We start from the raw sequence: 25330 nt of genomic DNA on the forward strand, positions 1-25330 counted from the left end.
ACTCAGCCGGACTGGCCAGCGGGCCAATCCCGTCGCCTTTTACCTTGTCTGCAACCCGACGCGGCTTCGCCCCCTAATGATGCTCCGGGGGGCCGGCTGCGGCTCTTGCTTGTCCTCGTCTGGAGACGGAGGAGCGGCCCGGGCGTCCCTCCCCCAGGCCACGCGGGCGCAGCGGCCGTGACTCTTCTGGGAATCCGGGAAGCGCGCACCTGCCCGAGCCTCGCTGGTTCCAGCCGCCCCTTACGTCTCGTTTATCCGCGGGTGCTTTCGAGAGTCCGTCTCGTAAATGTTTAGCATTTTGCTGCTTTACTGCTGTTGCTCTTTGGGGACAGTGCCGGCGCTTGCCAAGACCAGCGAAGAGAGGCAACTGAGTCCATCCCAGAGCCAAGTATGGGGGCCCGGGCTAAAGGCAGAGGTTGTCCTTCCGGCCCGCTATTTCTATATCCAGGCGGTGGACACAACAGGGAATCCGTAAGTAGAAACGCCACCCCCTAACTTGTGGATTGCTTTTTAAACTTAGTTTCTGCCTTCAGGCTTTCTGCGGACAGTTGACTGTTGTCTATATCTTGTGCCCTCCTCCATCCCAATCAAGTTTTCTTCTTAGCTTTACAACTAACTTTGAATTACAACGTACTCGTATATAATATAAAATCTGCTTTCTGGCAGTTTTGATAAGGAGCCCCATTATGAAGGCGAGACAAAGACCCTCCACGTTACTGAAATTGCTGTGTCCAGGTACTAGTCTTCTAAACCGTTATTAGGAACTTAATTCCAGTAGTTAGGGACGGTGCATTCCACCCCTCTGACACTTCTCTCAGTTTCTAGGTGAACAGCCGCACTGTGTAAGCCTCAAAAGGAAAATAAAGCGTTACTTAAAATTTGGAAGGAAAGTAGCCATCTCCTCCATGACTGTGACCAACCTTGATTTCATCGGAATGAATTCCCTGCATTTCGGTTATACCTAAAACCTTATAATTCACATGCTTCTGACGTGATTGTCCTCATCGATGTATGTTGAACTGGAATATTAGTATTTTATAGGAGGAAACTCTTGGAAGTAAAATGTTTTCCAAAGCAAAAAAAAAAAAAAAAGGGGGTGGTGGTGGTTATGCGTTTTGCTGGAAATAATGCAATTGGGAAACTAAACACCTGTTACAGCCAGAGCCACGCACCAGGTACTTTGCCACAGTGTCGTCAGTTGCTCCTTTGTTTTGGCTCCCGACAGACCGTGACTTAACCATTCTGTCATTGTTAAGAATCATTAGGGAAGATTTTTCAAAAATTGTTTTTGAAAGCATGAATTGATCAGAGAATCCCAGATATGACAGGCATGAGCTAGGTAATAGTTCGGTGCGCCTGTTTTTTAAAGAACGCATACGTGTGTTCTGTGCTTACAGAGATTGGTAATCTCAACAGACTCCATTAAGCTTGTCTAGCGAAGCAGTGTAATTTCTATTGCTCCTACTCCTTCTGGAACTAAAAGCCTAGAGAAGCTGCAGCACGTGTTCATCGCAGAACGTGGTAGTTTCCGTGTGTTTGTTGCTTCTGGTAATCCTTGTATCTCATTGCTCTTCCCAACACAGATTTACCTCTTCCCCAGGTGAGAAAGCATTCCAGGTGAAGATCTCAGCTCCAGATGAGCAGTTCACTAGAGTTGGAGTCCAGGTCTTAGACCGGAAGGATGGGTCCTTCATCGTAAGATACAGGATGTATGCAAGCTACAGAAGTCTGAAAGTTGAAGTTAAATTCCAAGGACAACACGTGGCTCAGTCCCCCTATCTCTTAAAAGGTAATGAGTGGGAAACATAATGGCATAGCAGCAGAATTCGAATATAGTGATTCCAATGATTTTAGTAGGATTTTAATGAATGGAAACGTAATGGCATAGCAACAGGATTTGAGTACAGTAGTGCATATTATTCCTTCAACACAAACAACTTGGCATAATTTTTTCACTGAAAAAAGAAGAAATGGGGCCCGGCACAGTGGCGCAAGTGGTTAAGGTCCTTGCCTTGCGCGCCCGGGATCCCATATGGGCGCCGGTTCTATCCCGGCAGCCCCGCTTCCCTTCCAGCTCCCTGCCTGTGGCCCGGGAAAGCAGTCGAGATGGCCCAAAGCCTTGGGACCCTGCACCCACGTGGGAGACCAGGAAGAGTCTCCTGGCTCACTTAGGGAGTGAATCATTGGACGAAAGATCTTCCTCTTTGTCTCTCCTCTCTGTATATCCGCCTTTCCAATAAAAAAATAATAAAAATAAATCCTTAAAAAAAGAAAAAGAAATGTTTTCCACTTGAAAGATAAATAAAAGTTGTAGTTTGAAAAAAAAGACAGTTAAGAATTGAACAGAAGTTACAGTTTACTAAAGAATAGGAAATACATCAGTGTATCTCAGAAAGTTTCTGGAAAACTAGAATTAAAAGGCAAATTTATTTTGCCGCAACAAAATGTAATCCATGCAAAAGTTTTTCTTCTCCCACATTTTCTGTGAACTTTCTGAAGGCTTTTCATATTGATGGAGTATTCACCCCTTGAGGACACAACATTAGCAAGAATCCGCAAGCTGTGTATTGAGTTATTCAGAACAACCTCCTACTTGATAATGTTACTGAAACTTGGTGGCTCAGTTCAGAAAGACAAAAGGCTTGAAGCTAGGAATATGGCAGGGATGGAAGTGGGCCAGGACTGTTCCACCATTGTTCATTTTTCTAGAGAAGTTCTGTGATGGCCTCTTCTGCAGGATGAGTCCACTCAACCTTGTTACCTGGACTTGTACCCTTATTTTTCTTTTGGAGACAGAAACCCAGACAGTGGGAAAGCAGCCTGTGTACAAAACAGTCTTCTTTCTTCCCTCCAAACCCCAAGAAGAGAAAGAGAACAATTTTGAAAACTGTCTGGACTCTTTTCCTACCTTCTGCCGGACAAACATATAATCCCAAAATCACAGAAAAGAATGACAGTAAACAAACAAAAAAACAAACAATTCAGAAGCTGCTTGATGATATTAGCGTTAATTCTGCAAATGTTTAATTCATTATAATAATACTGAAACACTATTTTGAACCTTTGTTTATTTGTCATTCATTTTTAGCAATGTGTAGTAAAAGCTGGCATTTGGTGTAGCAGTTCGATGCTAGGGTGTTTGGATTTGAGTCCTTGACTGCCTGTAATATAGCTTCCTGCTGGTACGCGTGTCAGCAGGCAGTTAAGTGATGTCTCTGGCTCCTGGCTTCCGCTTGGCTGAGTCCAGGTTGTCAAAGGCTTTTGGGTAGCGAACCAGCAGATTAAAGATCTTGATATCTCTCTCCTTCAAATAAACTAAAACAAAGTAAAAGCATAAAAAGAACGTTATTTAGCCTCCTGGCTAAAGCACCCATGTCCCATATCAGAATAGCTGGGTTCGGTACTAGCCTTGACTCCTGACTCTAACCCTTGGATGCAGCAGTTGGTGGCTGACGTAGCTGGGTTCCAGACACCCCCAGGGGGAAACCTGGATTGTATTCCGGGATCCTGGATTCAGCCCTAGCCCAGCCCCAACAATAGCAGACATTTGAAGAGTGAACCAGCAGGTGGAGGAGCTTGCCTGTGCACTGTCTCTCTCCCTTTCAAATACATAATCACATAAATATTTTATAACTTTTTAAAGCCTGGTAAGAGTTCCTTGTTTACTCTTGTTGTTTTTGATGATGACTTATCCATTGAGAACAATACCTTAGAGATTTTAATAACATCTTTATAATGTACCATTGAAATGATAGTCCTATCCCCATTGTATTTCATTAAAATAGGTGCAAGCCTCTGAAGTTCTGTCAATTTGTGGCTGTTGTTAAATTAACAAAATTTTAGAATGTACTGCGCTGCATTATCCACCGTAGGCCATACATTTGTACCCACTGACTTTGTTTTGAACTCATATAAAGTAGATCTGATTGTGGAAATATCACATGAGTTCATGTAAAGAACTATCAGAATAGAAGCTAACTGACTTGCAATACTCCAATGTAATCAGAACATATATCCTTTGAAATATGTTTTCAGAAGCTGGCATTGTGGGCACAGCAGGTAAAGCCTCTGCCTGTAATATCAGCATCTTGTATGGGCACTGGTTGGTGTCCTACATGCTGCACTTCCAATTTAGCTACCTGGTAATGGTTTAGAAACGCAGCAGAAGATAGTCAAAATATTTGGGCCCTGAGACTCACCTGGGACGTAAAGGTGGAGCTCCTGGATTGGCCTGGTCCAGCCCTGGCTGTTGAGACCATTTAGGGAGTAAACCAGAGAATGTGTCAGATCCTTCTGTTTTCTCCTCTTGGCTTATAAATACCTAAATCTTTAAAAGAAAATTTTCAACTAAAATGTCCTTCTTATCCTGGCAAAATTCATAAAGCCATAAATTGTCGAATTAAAAATTTAAGAAAAGATTTGTACATTTATTTGAAAGAGAGGGAGAGACAGAGATCTTCAGTTTGCTGATTCATGCTGCCCATATAGCCACCACAGCCAGACTTGGCCACACCAGGCCAAAGCCAGGATCCTGGAACTCCATCTGGATCTCCCACATGGGTGCAAGTCCCAAATATTTGGACCTTCTTCTGCTGCTTTCCCAGGCATATTAGCAGGGAGCTGGCTCATAAAGGAATGGCCAGTTGGAGATCCAGTGCTCCTGCCGTGGGATGCCCGTATTGCATGCAAGTGGCTTAAGGCAATGTTGCCCTGCAACAGCAGCCCTGGAAGTGGTATTTGGTTCCTTGTGTGTAAGCAGGGCCAGTTTACCATGAAAACTGTGACTGTCCTCTGGAAGACAATGAGGCCTGGCTACGGGTGATGAACTGCCCAGCAACCATCCCTCAGATTCAGAAAGATCTGGCACATTTCCCTGCTGTCGACCCAGAGAAGATTGCAGCAGAAATCCCCAAAAGATTTGGCCAGAGGCAGAGCCTGTGTCACTACACCATTAAGGATAATAAGGTATAAGTACAGCGTAAGGTCAAGGTGGGCTGGTCTTGATGCTTCTGCAACTTTGTTTTAAGCTGTTGGCTGCAATTAACATCTTCATTGAATGCATTCTAGTGTAGATCGTTTTGACAAGCTTTTACCCCAAGATCTGTGCCAGTACTTTCTGACTGACATAATACATGTTAAATTCTCTTTCAGGTTTATATCAAGACTCATGGCGAACATGTAGGTTTTAGAATTTTCATGGATGCCATACTGCTTTCTCTGACTAGAAAAGTAAGTCTATTTTCTCTTAGAGGTGATAGATTATTTAAGCTTGAGTTTTACAATGTAATTTTTCAAACCAGTAGTGTCAGGGATTTTCTAGTCTTAGGTGCTTTTATGATTCTGAAATAATACAGGTACTTGTATCAGTTTCCAAAGACAGGAGTCACAGGACAGCTCAACTGGGAGGCTTAAAACACAGAAGTGTGTTTCCTCACTGTTCTGAAGCTGTAGGTTCAAAGTCAGTGTCAGCTGGGTCATGTTCCCTGTGGGTCTCTGGTGGTGTCCTCCCAGCCTGGCACAGCCCCTGGCGGTCAGCCTGGCATAGCCCCTGGCGGTCAGCCTGGCATAGCCCCTGGCGGTCAGCCTGGCATAGCCCCTGGCGGTGCCTCTTGGCTTGCATATTCATCATGCCAGCATCTGCCTGTCACATCTCATGGCCTTCTCCCTGACAGCTTGTTATAAAGATACAACAATAGGATTTCCAAATGATGTCACTCTATGATACTGGAGCTTAGGTAGGACTTTAGTATATCTTTTTCTGGGCCACAGTTCAACCCATAACAACCACCATATAGAAGAAATAAAAGGCCTTATGATAAAATCATTTTGATACTAACCTATTTTGATGCCAAAGAAAACTTACCTGATACTGAATCCTGATGTTTGATAGACTGTGTTTAGAGTTCTAATGAAAAAAAAAAAAAGTGACAGTGATATTGAAATAGCTCATAATGTAATTGGTACTATGGTATGGTAGGCTAAGCTTCTGCTTATGATGCCAGCATTCTATATGGGAGCCAGTTTGTGTCCCAGCTGTTCCACCCCAGTCCATTTCCCTGCTTATGGCCTGGGAAAGCAGCCGAGAGCGCCCCAAGTGCTTGGACAGCTGCACCCATGTGGCAGACCCAGAGGAGGCTCCTGGCTCCTGACTTGGGTTCAGCTCAACACTGGCTGTTTGTGGCCGTTTGGGGACTGACTCATCTGATGGAAGATTTCTTCCTCTCCCTCTTTGTTTCTTCTTGTTGTAACTCTGCCTTTCAAATAGAAATTTTAAAAATAATTAAAACTAAATGGCTGATATGAAAAACTATAGCCTCATTTTTACCAACTTTAAACCTATGTATAGTCTATAAAAACATTACAAATCTATATGCAAATATAACTGAATTGCTCATGGAAAGCCTTGTTATTTTTCTCCTCAAGATCGCAAAGCATTCATAGTTAGTTCTGAACATGGATGATTTGAACTAGGATGTTAGAGTCCTGGTGGAGTTTTTCTCACTCATCTTTGTCAAACCCTAGAAAAACGACAGTGTGCTGCAGGCTTGCAATTTCCCAATAGGTTTTGCCTGCTGACATGCAAAGCTCTTGCCTGAAAGTATGTGTGTCTCAAGTTACACAAACACTCTGAGCATGTTCTGTGTAGATCCCGCAGGTTCTTTGAGCATGCCCATGGGGCTTGTCGATGCAGGCAGCATGGCATGGAAGTGACTGCTGTCCTTGTTTTTGAAATTGCTTGTGAGTGTTTTTCATTCCTTCCGTTATCATCGTAGAGTCTGTGGGTAGCTTGAAAACAGATCATCCTTGCCATCTCACCATCCCTTCTGTGGGAAACCTGTTGGCCAGTTTGGGTACCGTAGAAACGAATCCTAGAATGCGTATACACATGGCCAAATCTGAAAAGCTACCTGCTGTTCAGAACATGGTAATTCTCTTTGGCTGAAGCTTGTAAGGTTGGCCCTCTTGTTTGACACAATTTTTAATTTAAATGGATAAATGTTAGATGTTATCCAACATTAAAAAAAAATGGGAATAAATTCTTTATTTTCTTCCTAGGTGAGAATGCCAGATGTGGAGTTTTTTGTTAATTTGGGAGACTGGCCTTTGGAAAAAAAGAAATCTGCTTCAAACATCCACCCCATCTTTTCATGGTGTGGCTCCACGGATTCCAAGGATATCGTGATGCCTACCTACGATCTGACTGACTCTGTGCTGGAGACCATGGGCCGGTGAGAGCTGCGTCAGGATGGGTCCCCAGGAGCCTGGTTTTCTGTCCGTGGGTGAGTTCTTTCCCGATGCACTCTTTATCTTTCTAGAGTGAGCCTTGATATGATGTCTGTGCAAGCAAACACGGGACCTCCCTGGGAAAGCAAAAACTCCACAGCCGTCTGGAGAGGGAGAGACAGTCGCAAAGAGAGACTGGAGCTGGTAAAACTCAGTCGGAAGCACCCAGAACTCATTGATGCCGCTTTCACCAACTTCTTCTTCTTCAAGCACGATGAAAACCTGTACGGCCCCATTGTGAAGCACATTTCATTCTTTGACTTCTTCAAGGTGAGACATGATGAGTGTCCACTGTGTGCGTGAGTGTTGCTTTGGAAAAGGGAAACCTAGCCTTTTCCAAACAACAGGTAGGTGAGGTGAGCACAAACCCTGGTGGATGTCGCCGTGTGGGAATTCCAGAGACAGTTTTAAAATCCCGCATCTATACTCACCACCTGACCCTGAACTCAAGTACAGGGGCAGGGAACTTGAAGCCTAGGAAGGACTAGGATATTCTAGACCAACAAACCCTCACAAAAAGCACATGTTACCTTCAAATCCTGTTTGGTTAATCAGTCCATGTAAGCATTTGGCAGAGGCCTCCCTGGCATCCCAGAAGACTTTCTGCCCGGGAAGGCTGATAGCTCATTTTCTGTGTGTACTCACATTTGTTCAGGATTCATCATTCTTCCTAACACCGCTCTTTTTCAGGCAGTGGTTCTCTGGGCTACTGCATGGTTTTTGAAGTGCCAGGTGGTAAAGTGATAGATGGCAAAAGTGGTAACTTGTGTGGGAAAAGGCAGGTAAAATAAAATGGCCTGCATTTGGCCTTTAGCTGGCCAGATTTTCTTTTAGTGGACTGTATGAAGCACTGTCATAGGTTGAATTGTCAGTGTTTTCCCAATGTTCATATCTAAAAGATGTTTGAAGCTGTGATTCTCTTTGAAGAGAGAGTACACGTGCGGCCCTCTATGGAGGACTGTTGTGTCGTGTCTGATCTTAATTCATGCCTGCTGACTTTTCTACAGCTCCGTGTTGTCAATGACCACAGATCTCTGACTGTTTTTATGAGTAGATGTTCTTGCCCCATACATGTTAATATCCTTCAGATATGTGTGACCACCTAGTATTTAAAAATGTGAGTGGAGAGTACTCACTTCGGCAGCACATATACTAACACTGGAACGATACAGAGAGGATTAGCACAGTCCCTACACAAGGATGACACACCAATTTGTGAAGTGTTCGATACTTTCCCATACCTACAATGTCAGGATACACTTAAATAGCGAAATGATGGACTTATGACTATTCATGAAGGACTACACGTTGCAATAATAAAGGTGAGACAGGGCCATGGGAAGGGAAAGGGGACATCCCAGAGCCTGTAGAACTGTATCATAAAATAATTTAAAATAAAAAAAATGTGAGTAGAGTGGGTGTTGTGAAGCACCAGTTAAGGCTGAGCTCCAAGTACCTACCTCCCATGTTAGAAAACTCAGGTTCAGTTCTGCTCATCTGTCAGCCTCATGCTACAACCCACAACAGAGACCCAGATAGGTAAGTATGTTTTTATTGGTATTGTTATTATTTCTGTAAAAGGCAGAGTGGGTTACTTCTCCAGCATCCTCAATAAGAAGGGCTGAGTCAGGGCACAGCTTGGAAACAGGAGATCTGTCTGTGTCTCCCGAGTTGGTAACAGTGACCCAAATATTCAAACCATCATCCACTGCCTCCAAGGGACATTTGGTGCATTAACAGGAAGCTGGCTTGGAAATATAGACTACCAGACTTAAACCAGCCACTGCGGTATAGAATGAAGGTGTCCCAAGTGATGGGGTAACTCGGTACACCACAAAACAGCTGCCGCTAGATAAAACCTTAACAAGAAATATGGCTAACATGACACTGCAAGTGCCATCATTGTTAAGTGCAAGCATACGATCAGTACCTGGTGGAATGATCACAAAGTCACAAATAAATCTGTCTGGTGCCCAGCGCAATAGTCTAGTGGCTAAAGTCCTTGCCTTGAAAGCACTGGGATTCCATTGGGCACCAGTTCTAATTCCTAAGGCCCCACTTCCCATCCAGCTCCCTGCTTGTGGCCTGGGAAAGCAGTAGAAGACAGCCCAACGCCTTGGGACCCTGCACCTACATGGGAGATACAGAAGAAGCACCAGGCTCCTGGCTTCAGATCAGCTCAGCTCTGGCCATTGTGGCCACCTGGGGAGTGAATCAGTAGACAGATCTTCCTCTCTGTATTTCCTCTTTATATCTGACTGTCCAATAAAAATGACGTAAATTTTAAAAATAGACAAAAAAAAAAACCAAATCTGTCTTCCTCTATGCTAACCTTCAGACAACAATTTTATGGTTTCATTGATTACTTCAACCTTAGAATTTTGTGCCCCTGTCTTAAATCCAGGAGTCCATCTAAATGAGCATTTATATAAAAATATGTTGTGTAAACTACTTACTAAGTGGTGAAGGCCGATGACAAAGCCTAGCCAGTTTATATCTAACAGTGTGAGGGTTTACATATAGGAAAGACTGGAGGGAGAGAAAATGGGAAGAGGAAATTTGATGAGTACTCTTATACCCTGCTGCTGTTTTGCAGCATAAATATCAAATCAACATTGACGGTACGGTGGCAGCCTATCGCCTGCCGTACTTGCTGGTGGGCGACAGCGTGGTGCTGAAGCAGGACTCCATCTACTATGAACACTTTTACAATGAGCTACAGCCCTGGAAGCATTACATTCCAGTCAGAAGCAACCTGAGTGACCTACTAGAAAAGCTTCAGTGGGCCAAGGATCATGACGAGGAGGTGAGGCTCCCTTCTGCTTGCACCCAATGGCGTGGGTCTATTGGAAATGCCTTGGCCTGTTGATACACTGAACTGAGCAGGGAAGCAGCTGCTCCTGGACAGCACAGCTCCAAAGGGCCGAAGACAACGGCCATCACATCTTGGATGAGTTGTCTCTGCATGTGTGAAATAAAAGCTGAACCTTGAGGCTAATATATGATTTTGTCTTTCAAATAAGTTTGTCCCAAGCCTCTTGTAAAATGGAGAAAATTAAGATAGCCATTCTGGCAGGAACCAGCTGTGGATTGAAATAAAGGATTGCATGAATAGGGTGAAACTAATTTTCTGCTGAAAATTGCAAACACGTTGCTGCAATGCAGCTTCATCTTGCATTATGTTCACCAAGTCATTACTACGTTTCCTGGGACAGGACTTTCCTGTCCAAAAAGGCTTCATTCTAAGAGATCCAATGTAACTTCTCCAACTTTCAAGTCAAAATTTTCCCTTTGACTTGAATAAAATGTTCCTTTTACATGGAATATTACCTCCAAAGATACATTAACAAAGCAAGACTCCACCTCCTATTATTTCACTGACTATTGACTTTGAACCCACTTTACCTTTATCTGCTTGGTGAAAGATTTTTTTCTCTTAAAGGATCTTTTCCTTTGCTCCCATAGGCAAAGAAGATAGCAAAAGCAGGACAAGAATTTGCAAGAAATAATCTCATGGGTGATGACATATTCTGTTATTATTTCAAACTTTTCCAGGTCAGTGTTTTTCCATGAAAGTAGTTACATAACTTATCAGGATATTAGGACCAAACAATATGTAATCAAACATTTTCTAAAAGTATAGAAATGTATCCAAAAAAAAGCACCACTCTGGGTGAATATCAGTGTGAACATTTAGCTCAGCAATGAAGATGCCACTCGGGACATTGCATGCCGGGGTGCCTGGCGTAGACTCTTACTGCTCTTGAGTTCCAAGACCTTCAGCTAGTGGATGGGAGATCTCTCTTTCTCCCTCCATCCCTGTCCCCTCTCTGTCTCGCTCCCTCTCTGCCCCTCTCTCTCCCTCCATCTCTTCCCTCTCTCTTTCTCCCTCCATCCCTCTCCCCTCCCTCTCTGCCTTCCCTCCCACCATCGCTCCCTGTTTCCCTCCCTCCCTCATCTCCTCTGCTTATTCCCGCTCCTTTTTTGCCTCTTGCCCCTCCTCCCATTTCTCCCTTTCAGTTGAATAAGTAAACATGAGAAAATCAGAGACAAATATGACAGATCTTCCAAAGTTCATGGAAAATGCATGGTATTAAAATGTGTATATTATGCATGAATTTCAAACATCTTTTAATTCAATTTTTTTCCACAAACTTCTTGATGTTTCCTTGTATTAACTAATTATACAAAGCAGTTGAAAAGCAAAGATTAGTCAGAAATGTTTCAACATTGAATGCACATATTAACATGAGATCTTAATGGTGTGTGATTTGGAAATTATTCTCTGATTCTGCCGAGTGTGTGTCCATGGATTCCTCTTTTCTATTTGCATTACATAATTTCTGCCTTATTATTTCCTGTGAACAGTGCAGGATCTATTGGAGCCTCTTGTCCTGACCTTACATGAGGCGTAATTTCCCTTAGAAATTATTTTCATGGACCCAAACATTAGAGACTCAAATTAAAGTGTATTTGATTATTTTAAAAGACTTTTTAAAACTGCACTAATAAATAAGTTTTCTGTTAATAATAGTACTAGCCTAGATTAAGATTTTCACCTTAGAGTTATAAATTTTACGCCCAACATGTTGGACTCTGCTAACACTAACAAAGCAAATTTGGTTTATTTCTGATCTGAAATGGCCCATCCTGGAAGATAGAGAAGGGAAGCAGAGATGAGTTGTATAAAGGAATGAACAGGAGAGAGTTGTTATTTGACTTTCCAAAGGCTCACAGATTCATTCAACTAGTATTTAGCATAATTACTTGGCAGAGTACCCAACTCAGAGTAAGAACGGAGTGTAGCTTGAATACCCCTTATCTGAAATCTGTGGGACCATAATTGTTTCAGAGTTTGGAGTTTTATTACTTTGAAAATATTTGCAATTTTTATCAGTTGAATACCACTCATCCAAAAAACTCAGAATCCAAAACTTTTTGTATGCCATATTGACACTGCAAAAGTTTTCATTTTTCAGAGCCTTTGGGTTTTGGTTTTCAGATTAAAAATGCTCCACTGGCAAATGAAAATGATGAGTGAAGTTTGTTTACACTGTAGTGGGCAAGGCTGAATTTAGTCTGAGTCCTCACATGCAAAATTATGTTCACTAAGCAGCAGGGCTGTTGGAAAAATTAAACACAAATTACATGAACTGAGGACAGAAAAGGAGAGGTCTGTTGAGCCTGCAGACAGTGTTGTAAAGACAGCCACCTCTCAGCTCTGTTGGATGTTGAAACAGGAAGTAGGAAACCTTACAGATCACACTGTGTTATCTGAAAGTTACTTGGTTTGTGGACTCATAAATTCTAGAATGTCTGCTTTGGTGAATGCACTGTTATATAAGCAATATTTTTGTGTTATTGCTTAACAGGAATATGCCAGCTTACTAGTGGGTGAGCCCCAAATCCGAGAGGGCATGAAGAGGGTGGAGCCCCAGACCGAGGATGACCTCTTTCCTTGCACATGCCATAGGAAAAAGGTAGCCAGAACTGGCCTTTTCCAGTGTCCATGTAAGGGCTATAATCCATGTGAAACACATTCATTCCTTCAGTTATTCATCAGCAACAAACACTTGACATCCTCTTAAAGCCCCAAGATAGTTAATTCTGTCAAAGGGGCAGACATGATGGTGCCCAAGAAAGGTTGCTATGGCACAGTTCATTGAAGAGATGTGGTGGCTCCCTGACAAATGGAGGGAAGCCTTCCATAAGGTGAGAGTTCAGATGGCATGACCTTTAAATAGGTGCTTGTGGCCTTAAATGTGTTTCCCATGTATCACTGGTATTTTCATCTTCCTTTAGGCAGGCTTGGTAAAGTTCATCTCAACTGCATAACTATGAGTATTCATGTTAGATCATCCATCTAAAGGCCATCTGTTGATACCACTGCATGATGGCTTCACTTTTAATTGACTTGGAAGGGTGGAAGCGTAAGTCATCCAAGAGATGCCTTCATTTCATTGTTAATAAAACTAAGCTCTGAGAACCAGTATCGTCCTCTAGCTGGATTATCATAAGGCAGAAATCACATGCTGATCATCACACTGTGTGTATGTATAGGAAGATGTTGAATGGCCAAATACTATTGTTTAAATTGTAGGTGTTAAAACTGAACTGCAGCATATGTGTGTATAAAATAGGTTTTTACATTATTCTATTATTTTAAGCAACACATTTATTTGAATAGAAAAACATGTTTGTGGTATTATAACCAAAGATAATTAGGCATAAGTAGTAGTATCATGTGTACTTACCAAGAAGGGATTAAAAGGACTAAGATGACCAGTTGGCCCCAGTGAGTTGACACAACTAGCTCATGAGAGTTCACAGTAAAATATTCAGATATTTTCGACAGTTTTTGGTAGGTTCGTCTTAGCCAGTGGGCATATATACACAATGACCATCAGCACTTGCTACTTGTGATAGTTTTGTTTTTTGAGAACTGATTCACCACTAACTTATTGGCCCTCACAGTAGTGGATTATCTGTGCTTCCCTGTCAGTGCTGGAAAGCCATTTATATCTAATGACAAAACAGGAATTGCCAAATCACCAGCTATTCCCCTCCCTTGTCACATTGGTTATTGAGTATGTACGTATTTCTCATGTTGACTCCATGTGAGATTGGGCAGCTTCCTCTGCATTCCTTTTAATTTTGTTTCTTAAGACTTCTCTATTTGGAAGATAAAGTGACAGAGAGGGAATAACACAAAGATATCTATCATCAGTTTATTCACTACACAAATATCCACAACACCCAGGGCTGGACCAGGAAGAAAGTAGGAGGCAGGAACTCCATCTGGGTCCTCATTTGGGAGACAGGACCCCAGGCCATTATCTGCTGCCTCCCAGGAAGGAAGCTGGATCAGAAGCAAAGGAGCCCAGACTCCATCCCAGCTACTGCAGTATGGGATGTGAGTATAACCAATGGTGACTTGACTTCTTGAACCACAATGCCAGCCCCTAACTATTTACAGTAGATACCAAATCAGTATCTTCCACTGATTTCTAATCCTCTACAAACAGTACTACTCCCTAAAAGCCTTGAGCAAATACTTTTTCCTTCACTCATCTTCAAAGAAAAATGTTTAATAGGCTAAGTTTCCTTGACTCCTGTGAAGACTTCTTGTTGATGGCTCTGTTTCTGCTTCTTCATTACAGACCAAAGATGAACTCTGATATACAAAATACCTTTCATTCAAATGATGGTGCTCAGAAGACTCTTCTTAACTGAAAAGAAGAATGGTTTTTAAGTAGTAATTCCACAATGTAAAAATCTGCTGTGTGATTATTTGGATCACGAAGATATATTTTCTGCTAATTATGCTGTGTTCCTATGCCTGTCCTTAAAAGCACATTTTAATGTTTTGTGATAAAACCACCTTTACTTTCAAAGGCTTGTGTTGTATTAGTTATTAGCTGTGATTGGAGCAGTGAAGAAAGAGGGGATCTGGGATTACAAGTCAGAGTGACAAAACTTGGTTAAATTACAAACTAGTAAACTTTGCCCTCCTTTAGGCCACTGTCATTTTGAATACCTTGTACAGGGCCTGCTATAATCTTGCATCTGCCTGATGGTAATCTACAGACACAAAAGTATGTTACTGGTTGTTCAGCATCAAGAGTAGAAACACAAAGCAGAGTGACTACAAAAAGAGTGTATACTTATTGGAGGGTTGATGGGAATGTTATGGCATGGTTATGCTTACAAATAGTTGTAAAATTACTGAAATTCATTGATTTTACACTTAAGGTGAATTTCATGGCATGTAAATTTTAAGTATAGCTATAATATTAAACAGTTAAGTGTTCAGACTGTAACACTGGGTAAAGCTGTTGCCTGTGACACCAGCATCCCATGTGGGCACTGGCAAGCAAGGATTCCTCCTGACTGTGAAACTGCTGGCTCACCACAGCACCCGCTGGGAGTGGGGCGGCTGGGGCAGAGGAGGGATCTGAGTGGGAAGGGGCAGCCCCGGAACAGGCTTCCCAGTGAGGCTCACAGGCTCCCCCAGACTCCCTCAGCCTCCCTCAGCCCCCAGACTCCCTCAGGCTCCCCATTCCCTCAGCTTGCCTCAGGCTCCCTCAGCTTCCCTCAGGCTTCCTCAGACTCCCTCAGCCCTCAGCCTCCCTCAGCCCTCAGGTTCCCTCAGGCTCCCCCAGACTCCCTCAGGCTCCCAGATTCCCTCAGCTTGCCTCAGGCTCCCTCAGCCTCCCTCAGGCTCCCCCAAACTCCCTTAGATTCCCTCAGGGCCCTCAGCCTAAGAAGCTCCACACGCCCAGCGAGGCGGCAGCCTAGAACGCCGGGGCTGGACAACTCCCGCTCCCAGCGTGCCCCGCGGCCCGGCCCGCGCGCCGGGCCCAGCGCGCATGCGCAGTGAGGGAGCGCGCCTGCGGGGCGGCGAGGCGGTCGCTTTGAGCTGGCGACTTGGCGCCCTGAGGGGAGCGCGGGCGGGCCGGGCCGGAGGCTGAAGGGCCTTCCTCAGCGAGGGCGGCGGCGGGGCACGACGGTAGGCCGGGGACGACGCTCGGGAGCGCTGCCGGCCGGGCCGCCTGGAGAGCTGGGGGTGCGCACGGCGCTCGTCGGGCGGGCGGTCGGTGCGGGAGGCGTGCGCCCCGAGTTCGGTCCCCGCGAGCACCGGGCCGTGGGCAGCCTCGCCCGTGTGGCCGAATCGGGGGGCAGGCCCGACGGGGAGAGGGGATGAGGCGGCAAGGACGTCGGCCCGTGCCCGGGTTTGTGGAGTCCCCCCACCCGCGCTGTGGCCCTCGGCACCCGCGCGTTAGTTAGCCAACTAACTTCGATTTCCAGGTAGTGCGGTTGAACCCCCGAACTCGTATGAGGCCTTGCGTGGAACTTTGGCCGTGTTCAGTGTGTTCGGTTGCCCGCCACCTGGCAGGATGAGCTCTGAACGTTTCGTTTGCCCGTGACAGCTAACGTAGTTCTAAAGATGTAACAGATGGTGCACAAGCTTTTTTTTTTCTTTAAACCAAAAATTGGTCCTTTAGCGTTTTCACTTAGATTCTACATGTAAGTAGTAATAAAAATCAGCTGTTTAATGCTCAGTATGTGGACGAAGGCGGCACAGTATATATAAGTTGTCACTGCATCTCTGCAAAGTTGGTCTTTTAAAATTTTCTGTATTTGTTTCGTTTGAGAGACAGAAGGTCTCTGGTGCTGCTGCTCCCACAGCCTGGCTGCACTAGGCGAGGCAAGGATCCCAGAAGCAAATCCTGGGTGACAGGAGCCATCAGGGTACCTCCCCGGGTGCACGTTAGCAGGAAGAAGGGAGATGTGGGTGCCCCAAGGTCAGAGCTGGCTCTCTGGCGCAGGTGGCCTCTGAGTGTCTGCAATGGGAGAATGTCACCGTGTCTGAGGTAGTCTGTGACCTCGCTGTGGTGCCTGGTGACCGACCTCTACAAACACCAAAGCCTGTGTTGCTGGAGAGCAGTGAACACTAGGTTAGGATAATGGTAATGACTGAACGGTTGTACCTTAATTTTACTCTCCTTAAATCTCATTGAAGTTACAGGAAAGGGATTTTTTATTATTACTATTTTTAAGACATGATGTACAGGATAGGAAAGGAAGCAGCAGCGGTCAGTGGGCTCTGCAACCCGGTGTATTAGGAAATCTTTAAGCCAGCAGCAGGGAATGTTGTGAAACTCATAAACCCACAGAACCTTGACCATGAGCAGGTGTTGGCAGCGCTTCAGGCCTTGGGGACTGGGGCATGGAGTTTGCATCAAGGTGAATTGGGTAATCTTTGAGGAACAGTTAGACATGTAGTTCCCCTCCTTTTCCTTCCCCACGCTGGAAAGCATGGTATGGATGTGTTCTCTTGAAATAAAATGGGATGTTTAAATTGGGGGATCCAAGGTGGAGTGAATTACGAGGCTTCATTTATGAAAACAGGAGTGTTGAAGTATGAGGTGCTTTGCCTTCTCCCACTCAGCTCCAAGAACTTGCACAGTCTCCCTCCAGGCTTCAGAGAATTGTACACACTCACTTGATGTTGAGTGATACACATTTAGTTGGGAATGGTAGATGCTTTTGGGAAGGCAAAGGAACTTGGTGGAGGAGGGGAAGAGTTTCAGGCTACTTCACTAATTTTTGTCATAAAACTTTGTACCGTGTACCTATATTACGTACTTAAAATGGAATATATTCTTTTAAAAATGAACAGGCACTTTGATCCAGAATTTCCTCTCCTGGGAATTTATCTCCTGCAACATATATGTGAAAATAATGTAAGTACAGTGCTGTCTGGTCAACTACACTAGGAGCAGGTAAGGTTGGTTGTTTTTGGAGAGCTGGGTGGCATGTCAAAGTAGAATGAGGGGATTTTTCTCACTGTTAAATGTTGAACCTTGTTATTACCTATCTTAAAAACTGAAATTTGAATGGAGAAAGAAAATGAATGTACAATGAAGAGACTGCTGTTGATGCCTTGGACAATAAAAAAAATCTGTTACAATGCAAAGTAATGCTGCATAACTATGGCAAAGTGTCAGTTACTTATATTTCGCCAATGATTCTTCACATTGCCTGCGGTTTAAGTGTTTGAAGTACCCTGGACTGTGGACTTTGGTTTGGGATTCAGATCTTCTCAATTTGTCTTCATGCTACAACCCAGACTGAAAAGACTTGGTTGCTTGCTTTCTTCATGGCTGAGATTGAAGATACAGAAGGGCTTCTGAAAACCAGCCATGTCCCTGCTGAGAAGTGGACACAATGAGACTTGTGTGGTCCATCAGTTACAGCAGGTCACATAGCCATGCCCAGAAGCCCAATGGGTAAAGATGTGCACTTACCCACTAGGAGGCCATGCAAAATCAGTGGACAAGATGTGAATGTGTGCTTGTGTGCCTATGTTTTCAGAGAAAGGAAGGAAGGAATTAGATGAATGGAAAGATGCTGAGAAAAAATTAAGGACAGTTTAGTTGAAAATGAAGGCATTTATTGATATACAGATATTTCAAAAAGTGCATGGAAGATGGAATTTTTAAAAGTTTATCTTGGGGGCCCAGTGTCATAGTGTAGCGGCTAAAGTCCTCGCCTTGAACACGCCAGGATCCCATATGGGTACCGATTCTAATCCTGGTGGCCCTACTTCCCATCCAGCCCCCTGCTTGTGCCATGGGAAAGCAATTAAGGACAGCCCAAAGCCTTGAGACCCTGCACCCACATGGGAGGCCCAGAAGAAGCTCCTGGCTTTGGATCTGCTCAGTTCCAGCGTTGTGGCCACTTGGCAAGTGAACCATCGGTCGAACATCTTTCTCTTTGTCTCTCCTCCTCTCTGTATATCTGCCTTTCCAATAAAAATAAATTTTTTTAAAGTTTATTTTGGTTCAAAAAATGTTGGTCATGCAGTTTCTCATAACTTGTATTTTCCATAAACTTTTTAACCCTTCTGTATGTATAAAATCACATTTTTTTGCAGCAAAATAAACTTAATTTATTTTCTGCCAGCTTTCTGAAGTATGCTTATCCTTTTTTCAGGTTATTCTTGCTAAGGCACAACAGTTTTAGATTTACTTTTTGTTTTTTTGTTTTTGTTTTTAATGTATTTGAAAGGCAGGAGCTATAAGAGAGGAGGAAAAACAAATGTCCGAGCTGCTGGCCCACTCACCAGATGCTGCAGAAGCTAGAGCTAGGCTTGACCAGTGCCTGGAACCTGCTAATCTGAGTCTCCTCTGGGGGCAGCAGAGGTCTGAGTACTTGGATCATCTTATTGCTGTTTTCCCAAACACAGCAGGCCTAACCCTAGCCAGCACTCCTCCTGGCAACAGTGCTGCATCACAAGCAGCAGATGAACCCTGCAGTCTACTTTCATGTGAGCTATCTTTTTAAGATTTGTTTTTATTAAAAAGGCAGATTTACAGAGAGAAGGAAAAACATCTTCCATCTGCCGGCTAACTCTGCAGTTAGCTGCAATGTCTGTAGCTGAGCTAATCCAAAACCAGGAGCCTCCTCCTGGTCTCCCACATGGTTGCGGGGTCCCAAAGACTTGGGCCATCCCCTGCTGCCTTCCAGGTGGTAAGCAGGGAGCTGGATGGGAATTGGGGCAGCTGGGACACAAACCAGTACCCACTGGGATCCTGGCACTTGCTGAGGGAAGGTTAGCCAATTGAGTCGTCATCACGCCATTGCCACCACTCCCCCCCGCCGCCAAAATTTCTCAGCATAGTGCTTATATTAAGCAATAAATGATGAAAAAACAAAAGAAAAAAGTGATAAATATGTATATAGACATGATTTTTAGATAAATTATAATTCTAAATGTCAATTTCAACTGCCAAATGTATTGCTTCACACTTTTTGTGTCGTGTGTCTGCCACCTCGCCCTTCACAGTGGAATCTTCAGGGACATGTCCTTTACTCCTCAGATGTAATGCACGTTAAGCTTGTTACTCAACAGTGAAGATGAGTCATACAGAGGTATACATATTTTTGTATGTTCTGCATCCTTGGGTCTCCTCCCTGTTTTGCTTTGTTGAATACATGGCTTCAAAGTAATTTTCTTTCTTTTAACTTGCATTGAAAGGGGCATTGTAACATTAGTGTTTAAGAGTGAGGATTCTGGAACAGACTGAGTTTAAATTCTAGCTAGGAGTACATGACCTTGGGCAAATTGCCTGCTAGGCATCATCTATAAAATGAAGATAGTAGTACTTGCCTTCTAGAATGAGTAGGAAGATTAAATACTTTAATACACATGAAGTGTATATAGTACTATACACATAGTAAAAATTTCTTAAATTTTAATTCTTACTGTCATTAGGTTTTATTTGTAGCCTGTGACTTAAATCGTAAATGTCCCAAAGCAGACATAGATGGTTAGTCAGTGATTTCAGCAGGCATGGAAGTGACTTTTGATGCCTTTATTCTCTTCATTTCAGGTTAAACTAAAAATACCTTTTGGAAATAAATTACTAGATGCTGTTTGTTTTGTGCCCAACAAGAACTTAACATATGGAGTAATTCTTACGCATGGAGCATCAGGAGACATGAATCTTCCTCACTTGATGTCACTGGCATCCCATCTTGTGTCTCATGGGTTTTTTTGCCTAAGATTTACCTGTAAAGGCCTTAATATTGTACATAGAATTAAGGCATATAAGTCAGTTTTGGTAAGAAAATTTCTTTGTACTTTCTTATGATACAGTTTAAAATTATTAAATATGTTAATAGTCCTTTGGTTTGATTTAAAAGTGTTTTAGTAAATATTATTTGAATCTGAACAATGCATTAAAACTAGCTGTTTAGTAGTCTGGTTTCCTTTTTTTTTTCTTTGCTATCCATTTCATGAAAATGAACCCTTATGTTGTAGTTTTTCTCCATTATACTGCCAAGGAAGCTACTTACCATTTTCTGAGTTATATAACTTTAGACTGTGTTTCTGACACTTTGGAGTATTTCACTTGTCATACTATATATACATTTACAACTATCAAATTAATTTTGTATATATTCAGAAATATTCCTTCATATCACTGGATAAAACTCAAATCTGAAGTTTCTTTTAATTTGAATTATTGAATTATTCTGAATTATTCTTAGCTTGTCATGTTTTCCAGTTTTAAATGAAATGTTAGTATTAAGTTTGGTTATTAGTTGGAAGCTTCTTCTGGCCTTTTTGTCTTAACAGCTTGTTCTTTTAAAAATAGTTTAGTTCTGCCTGGTGCGGTGGCCTAGCAGCTAAAGTTCTCACCTTGAACGTGCTGGGATCCCATATGGGCACCAGTTCTAATCCCGGCAGCTCCACTTCCCATCCAGCTCCCTGCTTGTGGCCTGGGAAAGCAGTTGAGGATGGCCCAAGCCCTTGGGACCCTACACCCGTGTGGGAAGCCTGGAGGAAGTTCCTGGCTCCTGGCTTCGGATTGGCACAGCACCAGCCGTTGCGGTCACTTGAGGAGTGAACCATTGGATGGAAGATCTTCCTCTCTGTATATCTGACTTTGCAATTAAAATAAAAATAAATCTTAATAAAATAGTTTAGTTATCAAATATTTGAATAAAGATTTTTCTTTTTTTTAACCTCTCATGTTTGCTTCAGTCACCCAAAATGTGATTAAGTGGGGAAGGATGACCAGAAGAGAAAGAATTACTTGCCCCTTGAAACAATCCCTTAAGATTTTGGGATTGTCTTTACATAGATTTCAGTATACGGGAAATGTATTTTGGCTTTCTAATGAAATAGTTTATAAAAGAAATTGATAATTTGGGGGTTTTTTCTTCTAGAATTACTTAAAGACCTCAGGAGAATACAAACTTGCTGGTGTTTTCCTTGGAGGTAAGTTGCACTGCCTGTGAATACCTATTAACTGCTCATTTTGATATAAAAATGACAGCAAGGAGTTAATATAAGAATTTGTTTTTCTTTTAAAGGGAGGGTTGATAGTTGTAAAGATTTATTTATTTTCATTGTAAAGGCAGATTTACAGAGAGAAGGAGAGCCAGAAAGATCTTTCATCTGCTGGTTCATTCCCCAAGTAGCTGCAACAGCCAGAGCTGAGCCAATCTAAAGCCAGGAGCCTCTTCCAAGTCTCCCACACAGGTGCAGCATCCCAAGGTTTTGGGTCATCCTCCACTGTTTTCCCAGGCCATAAGCAGGGAACTGGAGGGAAAGTGGAAGAGCTGAGACACAAAGCAGTGCCCAGATGGGAGCCCTGCACTTGATGAGGAAGGATTAGCCAGTTAAGCCATGTGCTAGCCCCAAGGATTATTTTTTGTTTTAATAAGAAACTTCCTTATTTGTAGAATACTTTATATATTTAAGGCAGATGTAAGTTAAATGCATTCTGATATGTATCATAATCCAAGGCACTCTTCTTTTATTTATATCCTTGAATCATCATCTTAGAGATGATGGCTATTTTACAAGGAATGTCATCTTCTAAATGTTATTCAGCAAAATAACTTTTTTGAAGATCTAATTTTAGCTGTTCCTAAGGCTAATGGTGTTCATACCTATGGGTATGATGGGTTCATTGATATTACAACTTGTTAATTGCAATAGAATTGTTAATTGATAAAGAAATGATGAAATTTACCACATCACTGCCACCTTTTGTGAATATTTCAAACCAGAATTACTTTTAACTACTTGTAGGTCGTTCAATGGGCTCCAGAGCAGCCGCTTCTGTAATGTGTCATGTTGAACCAGATGATGCCGATGATTTTGTTCGAGGACTCATTTGTATTTCGTACCCACTGCACCGTCCAAAACAGCAGCATAAACTCAGAGATGAAGATCTCTTTCGTATAAAAGATCCAGTACTTTTTGTGTCAGGTTCAGCAGATGAAATGTGTGAAAAGGTGAGTTACAACTCTGGTTGAAACAAACACTTAAATTGATCTTTCTTTAAAAAGATTTGTTAATTTATTTATTTGACAGGCAAAGAAGGTCTTCCATCTATTGGTTCATTGGATCAGACCAAGGCCAGGAGTCAAGAACTCCATTCTGGCTTCCCAAGTGGGTGGCAGGGACTCAGGTCCTTGGACCATCATGTGTTGCCTTCCTAGGCATGTTAGCAGGAAGCTGGAGCAGAGGCAGAACAGCCATGCAGGCAGCAGTCTGATGGGAAATGTCAGAAATTGTCAGAAGTAAGTGGCACTGGGTGTCTTAATGTGCTGGCCCAAAGATAGAAATATCTTGGGATCAAAATATTACCTGCATCATTAAGCCTCTTTAAAAGAATGCTAAATTAACTGATGCTGGTTTTGTGCCATAGTTACTATGAAGAACTTAAAAACAGGAATATATGTACAGTGGAGAAATTTATCTCCCTGGAAAGCAAGTTTATGAGTGTATTAAATCTCATTTGGGAAGTGAAGCATGAATATCTGAATCTTCTGACTTGAGCAATGTCTGACTCTGCCTTAGGTTTATAATTTCAGCAGATACACAGAAATGAAAGGCAGATTGTTGATAATAAATTGACTCTTAGAACAGGCTGGTCATTTCTTCATACTGCTAAATGTTAACTTGGTATTATGAAGCAACTCTGCATTTCCCGGAGCATATAATTTCTTGGGGAAAACACATCAGCTTGTGTTATCAGTAGTGATTGCTTATTTACTGTGACTGTGGTAGTTTAGCTGTGTCCAAAAGAAGTGGTCTGCTGCTCACGTTAAGACTTTTTTGCACTTCCCGTTGTAAAAGGTTTTTGTTTAGTAGGTACTCAATGACTACTTGGTGAGTAGATGTCAGAGTAGCTGTGGGAAAGTGAGTCTTTGTAAACATCGTCTTGTGTATCTTTTTTTTTTCTTTAGAACTTATTGGAAAAAGTGGTGCAGAAAATGCAAGCTCCCAGTAAAATCCACTGGATTGAGAAGGCAAATCATTCCATGGCAGTGAAAGGACGCTCAACAAATGATGTTTTCAAAGAAATAAATTCGCAGATTTTGTTTTGGGTCCAAGAAATCATTGAGATGGACAAGAAATAATTGTTTTTGGTTAAAGCCTATGTTATTTGAATATAAATCCAGTTAATTTGGCAAACAGTATACCTCTCAGTCTAAAATATATCTCCAAAGTATGCAGATATATACTCATCCTTTAGAGAGAATATTTTAGACTTACGTTCCTTAATGTTCTTCTGTTTTTAAACTGTTTTAACTGTGAAATTAATGTCCTTTACAAAAGTGTCTTTTGAAAGCACTGTTAGAGTTGTATAAAGATCATGTACAAATATTGAAATTGTTCTAAATATAATTTATTTTTGTTAGTATAGTTCCCAAAGTTTTGGGAAAAATTAAACATTTGAATTCTACGGCTGTGCTTTGGCCTTATTCATACACAACTGAGTGAATAATCAAATTTTTGTAAAGCAGCCTCTATTTTTTTGCAATGATGCATGTTTATTAGCTCAATTCTGCCATTCTATAATAGATACATAAATAGATATTCACATATTTTTAAAACAAGTAATTATATACAATTCCTATTAGTCAATCAGAATAAAAAAAATTTAAAAATTGACAGCCAGCCCTATTCTTCCTGCATTCCTGGTTCAATTCTTTTTTAAAAATGCCTTGTGTTGAGTAACTAAGGAAGCAGTTTCATCAGAACTTACATTACCTTAATATATTCAAAGTTAGAGTTATCTACCTGTTTTAATCTTTTATAATCTAAATTAGGGAATAGGAATAGAGACAATGCAAATGTGGATGCTCAGAACACATTTGTTTATTTATTTTTTGATTGGAAAGTCAGATGAGAAGAGAGGAGAAGAGACAGAAGACGATCTTCCATCTGCTGGTTAATTCCCAAAGTGGCTGCAACGGCCGGAGTTGAGCTGATCCGAAGCCAGGAGCTTCTTCCCATGTGCGTGCAGGCTCCCAAGGCTTTGGGCTGTCCTAGAACGCTTTCCTAGGCCACAAGCAGGGAGCTGGATGGGAAGCTCGGCTACCAGGATTAGAACTTGTGCCCATATGAGATCTCGGCGCATTCAAGGTGAGGACTTTACCCTCTAGGCCACCACACTGGGCCCCCAAGAATACATTTTAAAATGAAGTATCAATTTCTGTTTGAGAAATACTTGCTGAAAGTATGTTGTATGCAAAGACTCATTAGCTTTACTAACAGAAGTTAAGCACCTATAGTTTACAATGTAGTGTGTAAAGTCAATGGGTAGGGCTCTGTCCTGATAGGAATTGGGAACTGGCGTTGTGGTTTGCCAAGCTAAGCTGCCACTTGTGACTCTAGTGTCCTGCTTTCAGTCCTGCCTGGTTCCCTGCTAATGCACCTGGAAATCAGCAGAGGATGGCCCAAGTGTTTGGGCCCCTGCACACATACAGGGGACCTGGATGGAGTTCAAGTGCTGGCGCTGGTGGTCTGGACCAGTCCTGACTATTGGCAGCCATTTGCAGAAGTGAACCAGCAGTTGGAAGACGTCTTTGTCCCTTTCCATAAGTCTACCTTTCAAATAAAATTCTTTAAAAACAGAAGGACTTAATAATGGCTGAATAGTAGGACTAGAGTCTGTATTGTATCTAGGCACGATTATGATCACTTAATTTTGCTTTGGGAAGTCTGGTTACC

The 25330-nt window shown here is 42.5% G+C and overlaps 2 protein-coding genes and 1 non-coding gene across 4 annotated transcripts; all 3 read left to right on the forward strand.

Moving 5' to 3' along the window:
• Window positions 1-84: 84 nt before the first annotated feature.
• Window positions 85-14674, forward strand: POGLUT2 (protein O-glucosyltransferase 2). The gene is made up of 10 exons (XM_040991157.1): window positions 85-471; window positions 1584-1789; window positions 4760-4965; window positions 5152-5229; window positions 7057-7229; window positions 7317-7554; window positions 9881-10090; window positions 10750-10839; window positions 12657-12764; window positions 14445-14674. Exons 1-10 carry the CDS (start codon window positions 287-289, stop codon window positions 14460-14462), a joined length of 1512 nt encoding a protein of 503 aa, XP_040847091.1. The 5' UTR covers window positions 85-286; the 3' UTR covers window positions 14463-14674.
• On the forward strand, window positions 8413-8519 carry LOC121163821. Its single transcript, XR_005884971.1, has one exon. It is a non-coding gene; the product is annotated as a U6 spliceosomal RNA (small nuclear RNA).
• A 1033-nt stretch (window positions 14675-15707) lies between the features above and the next one.
• On the forward strand, window positions 15708-24144 carry TEX30 (testis expressed 30). Of its 2 annotated transcripts, XM_040991160.1 has the most exons (7): window positions 15708-15793; window positions 17468-17531; window positions 19649-19722; window positions 20184-20414; window positions 21526-21577; window positions 22397-22602; window positions 23560-24144. In XM_040991160.1, the coding sequence occupies exons 3-7, from the start codon at window positions 19708-19710 to the stop codon at window positions 23731-23733; spliced, it is 678 nt and encodes a 225-aa protein (XP_040847094.1). In that variant the 5' UTR covers window positions 15708-15793; window positions 17468-17531; window positions 19649-19707; the 3' UTR covers window positions 23734-24144. The 2 variants fall into 2 exon arrangements, with proteins under 2 accessions (XP_040847094.1, XP_040847092.1); XM_040991158.1 differs by lacking the exons at window positions 15708-15793; window positions 17468-17531 and having other exon boundaries at window positions 19592-19722; window positions 23560-24143.
• Window positions 24145-25330: the final 1186 nt, after the last annotated feature.

The sequence above is a fragment of the Ochotona curzoniae genome, unplaced genomic scaffold, assembly GCF_017591425.1.
Source record: "Ochotona curzoniae isolate NIBS_2020 unplaced genomic scaffold, NIBS_Ocur_1.0 contig_64, whole genome shotgun sequence".
Taxonomy (NCBI): Eukaryota; Metazoa; Chordata; class Mammalia; order Lagomorpha; family Ochotonidae; genus Ochotona; species Ochotona curzoniae.

Coding starts and splice junctions, on each gene's coding strand:
- POGLUT2 (XM_040991157.1), top strand. CDS start 287: ATGTTTAGCATTTTGCTGCTTTACTGCTGTTGCTCTTTGGGGACAGTG. Junction 5,230..7,056: donor TGCTTTCTCTGACTAGAAAA/GTAAGTCTATTT, acceptor TTTTCTTCCTAG/GTGAGAATGCCAGATGTGGA. Junction 10,091..10,749: donor CCAAGGATCATGACGAGGAG/GTGAGGCTCCCT, acceptor TTGCTCCCATAG/GCAAAGAAGATAGCAAAAGC.
- TEX30 (XM_040991160.1), top strand. Junction 21,578..22,396: donor TGCTGGTGTTTTCCTTGGAG/GTAAGTTGCACT, acceptor AACTACTTGTAG/GTCGTTCAATGGGCTCCAGA. Junction 22,603..23,559: donor CAGATGAAATGTGTGAAAAG/GTGAGTTACAAC, acceptor TTTTTTCTTTAG/AACTTATTGGAAAAAGTGGT.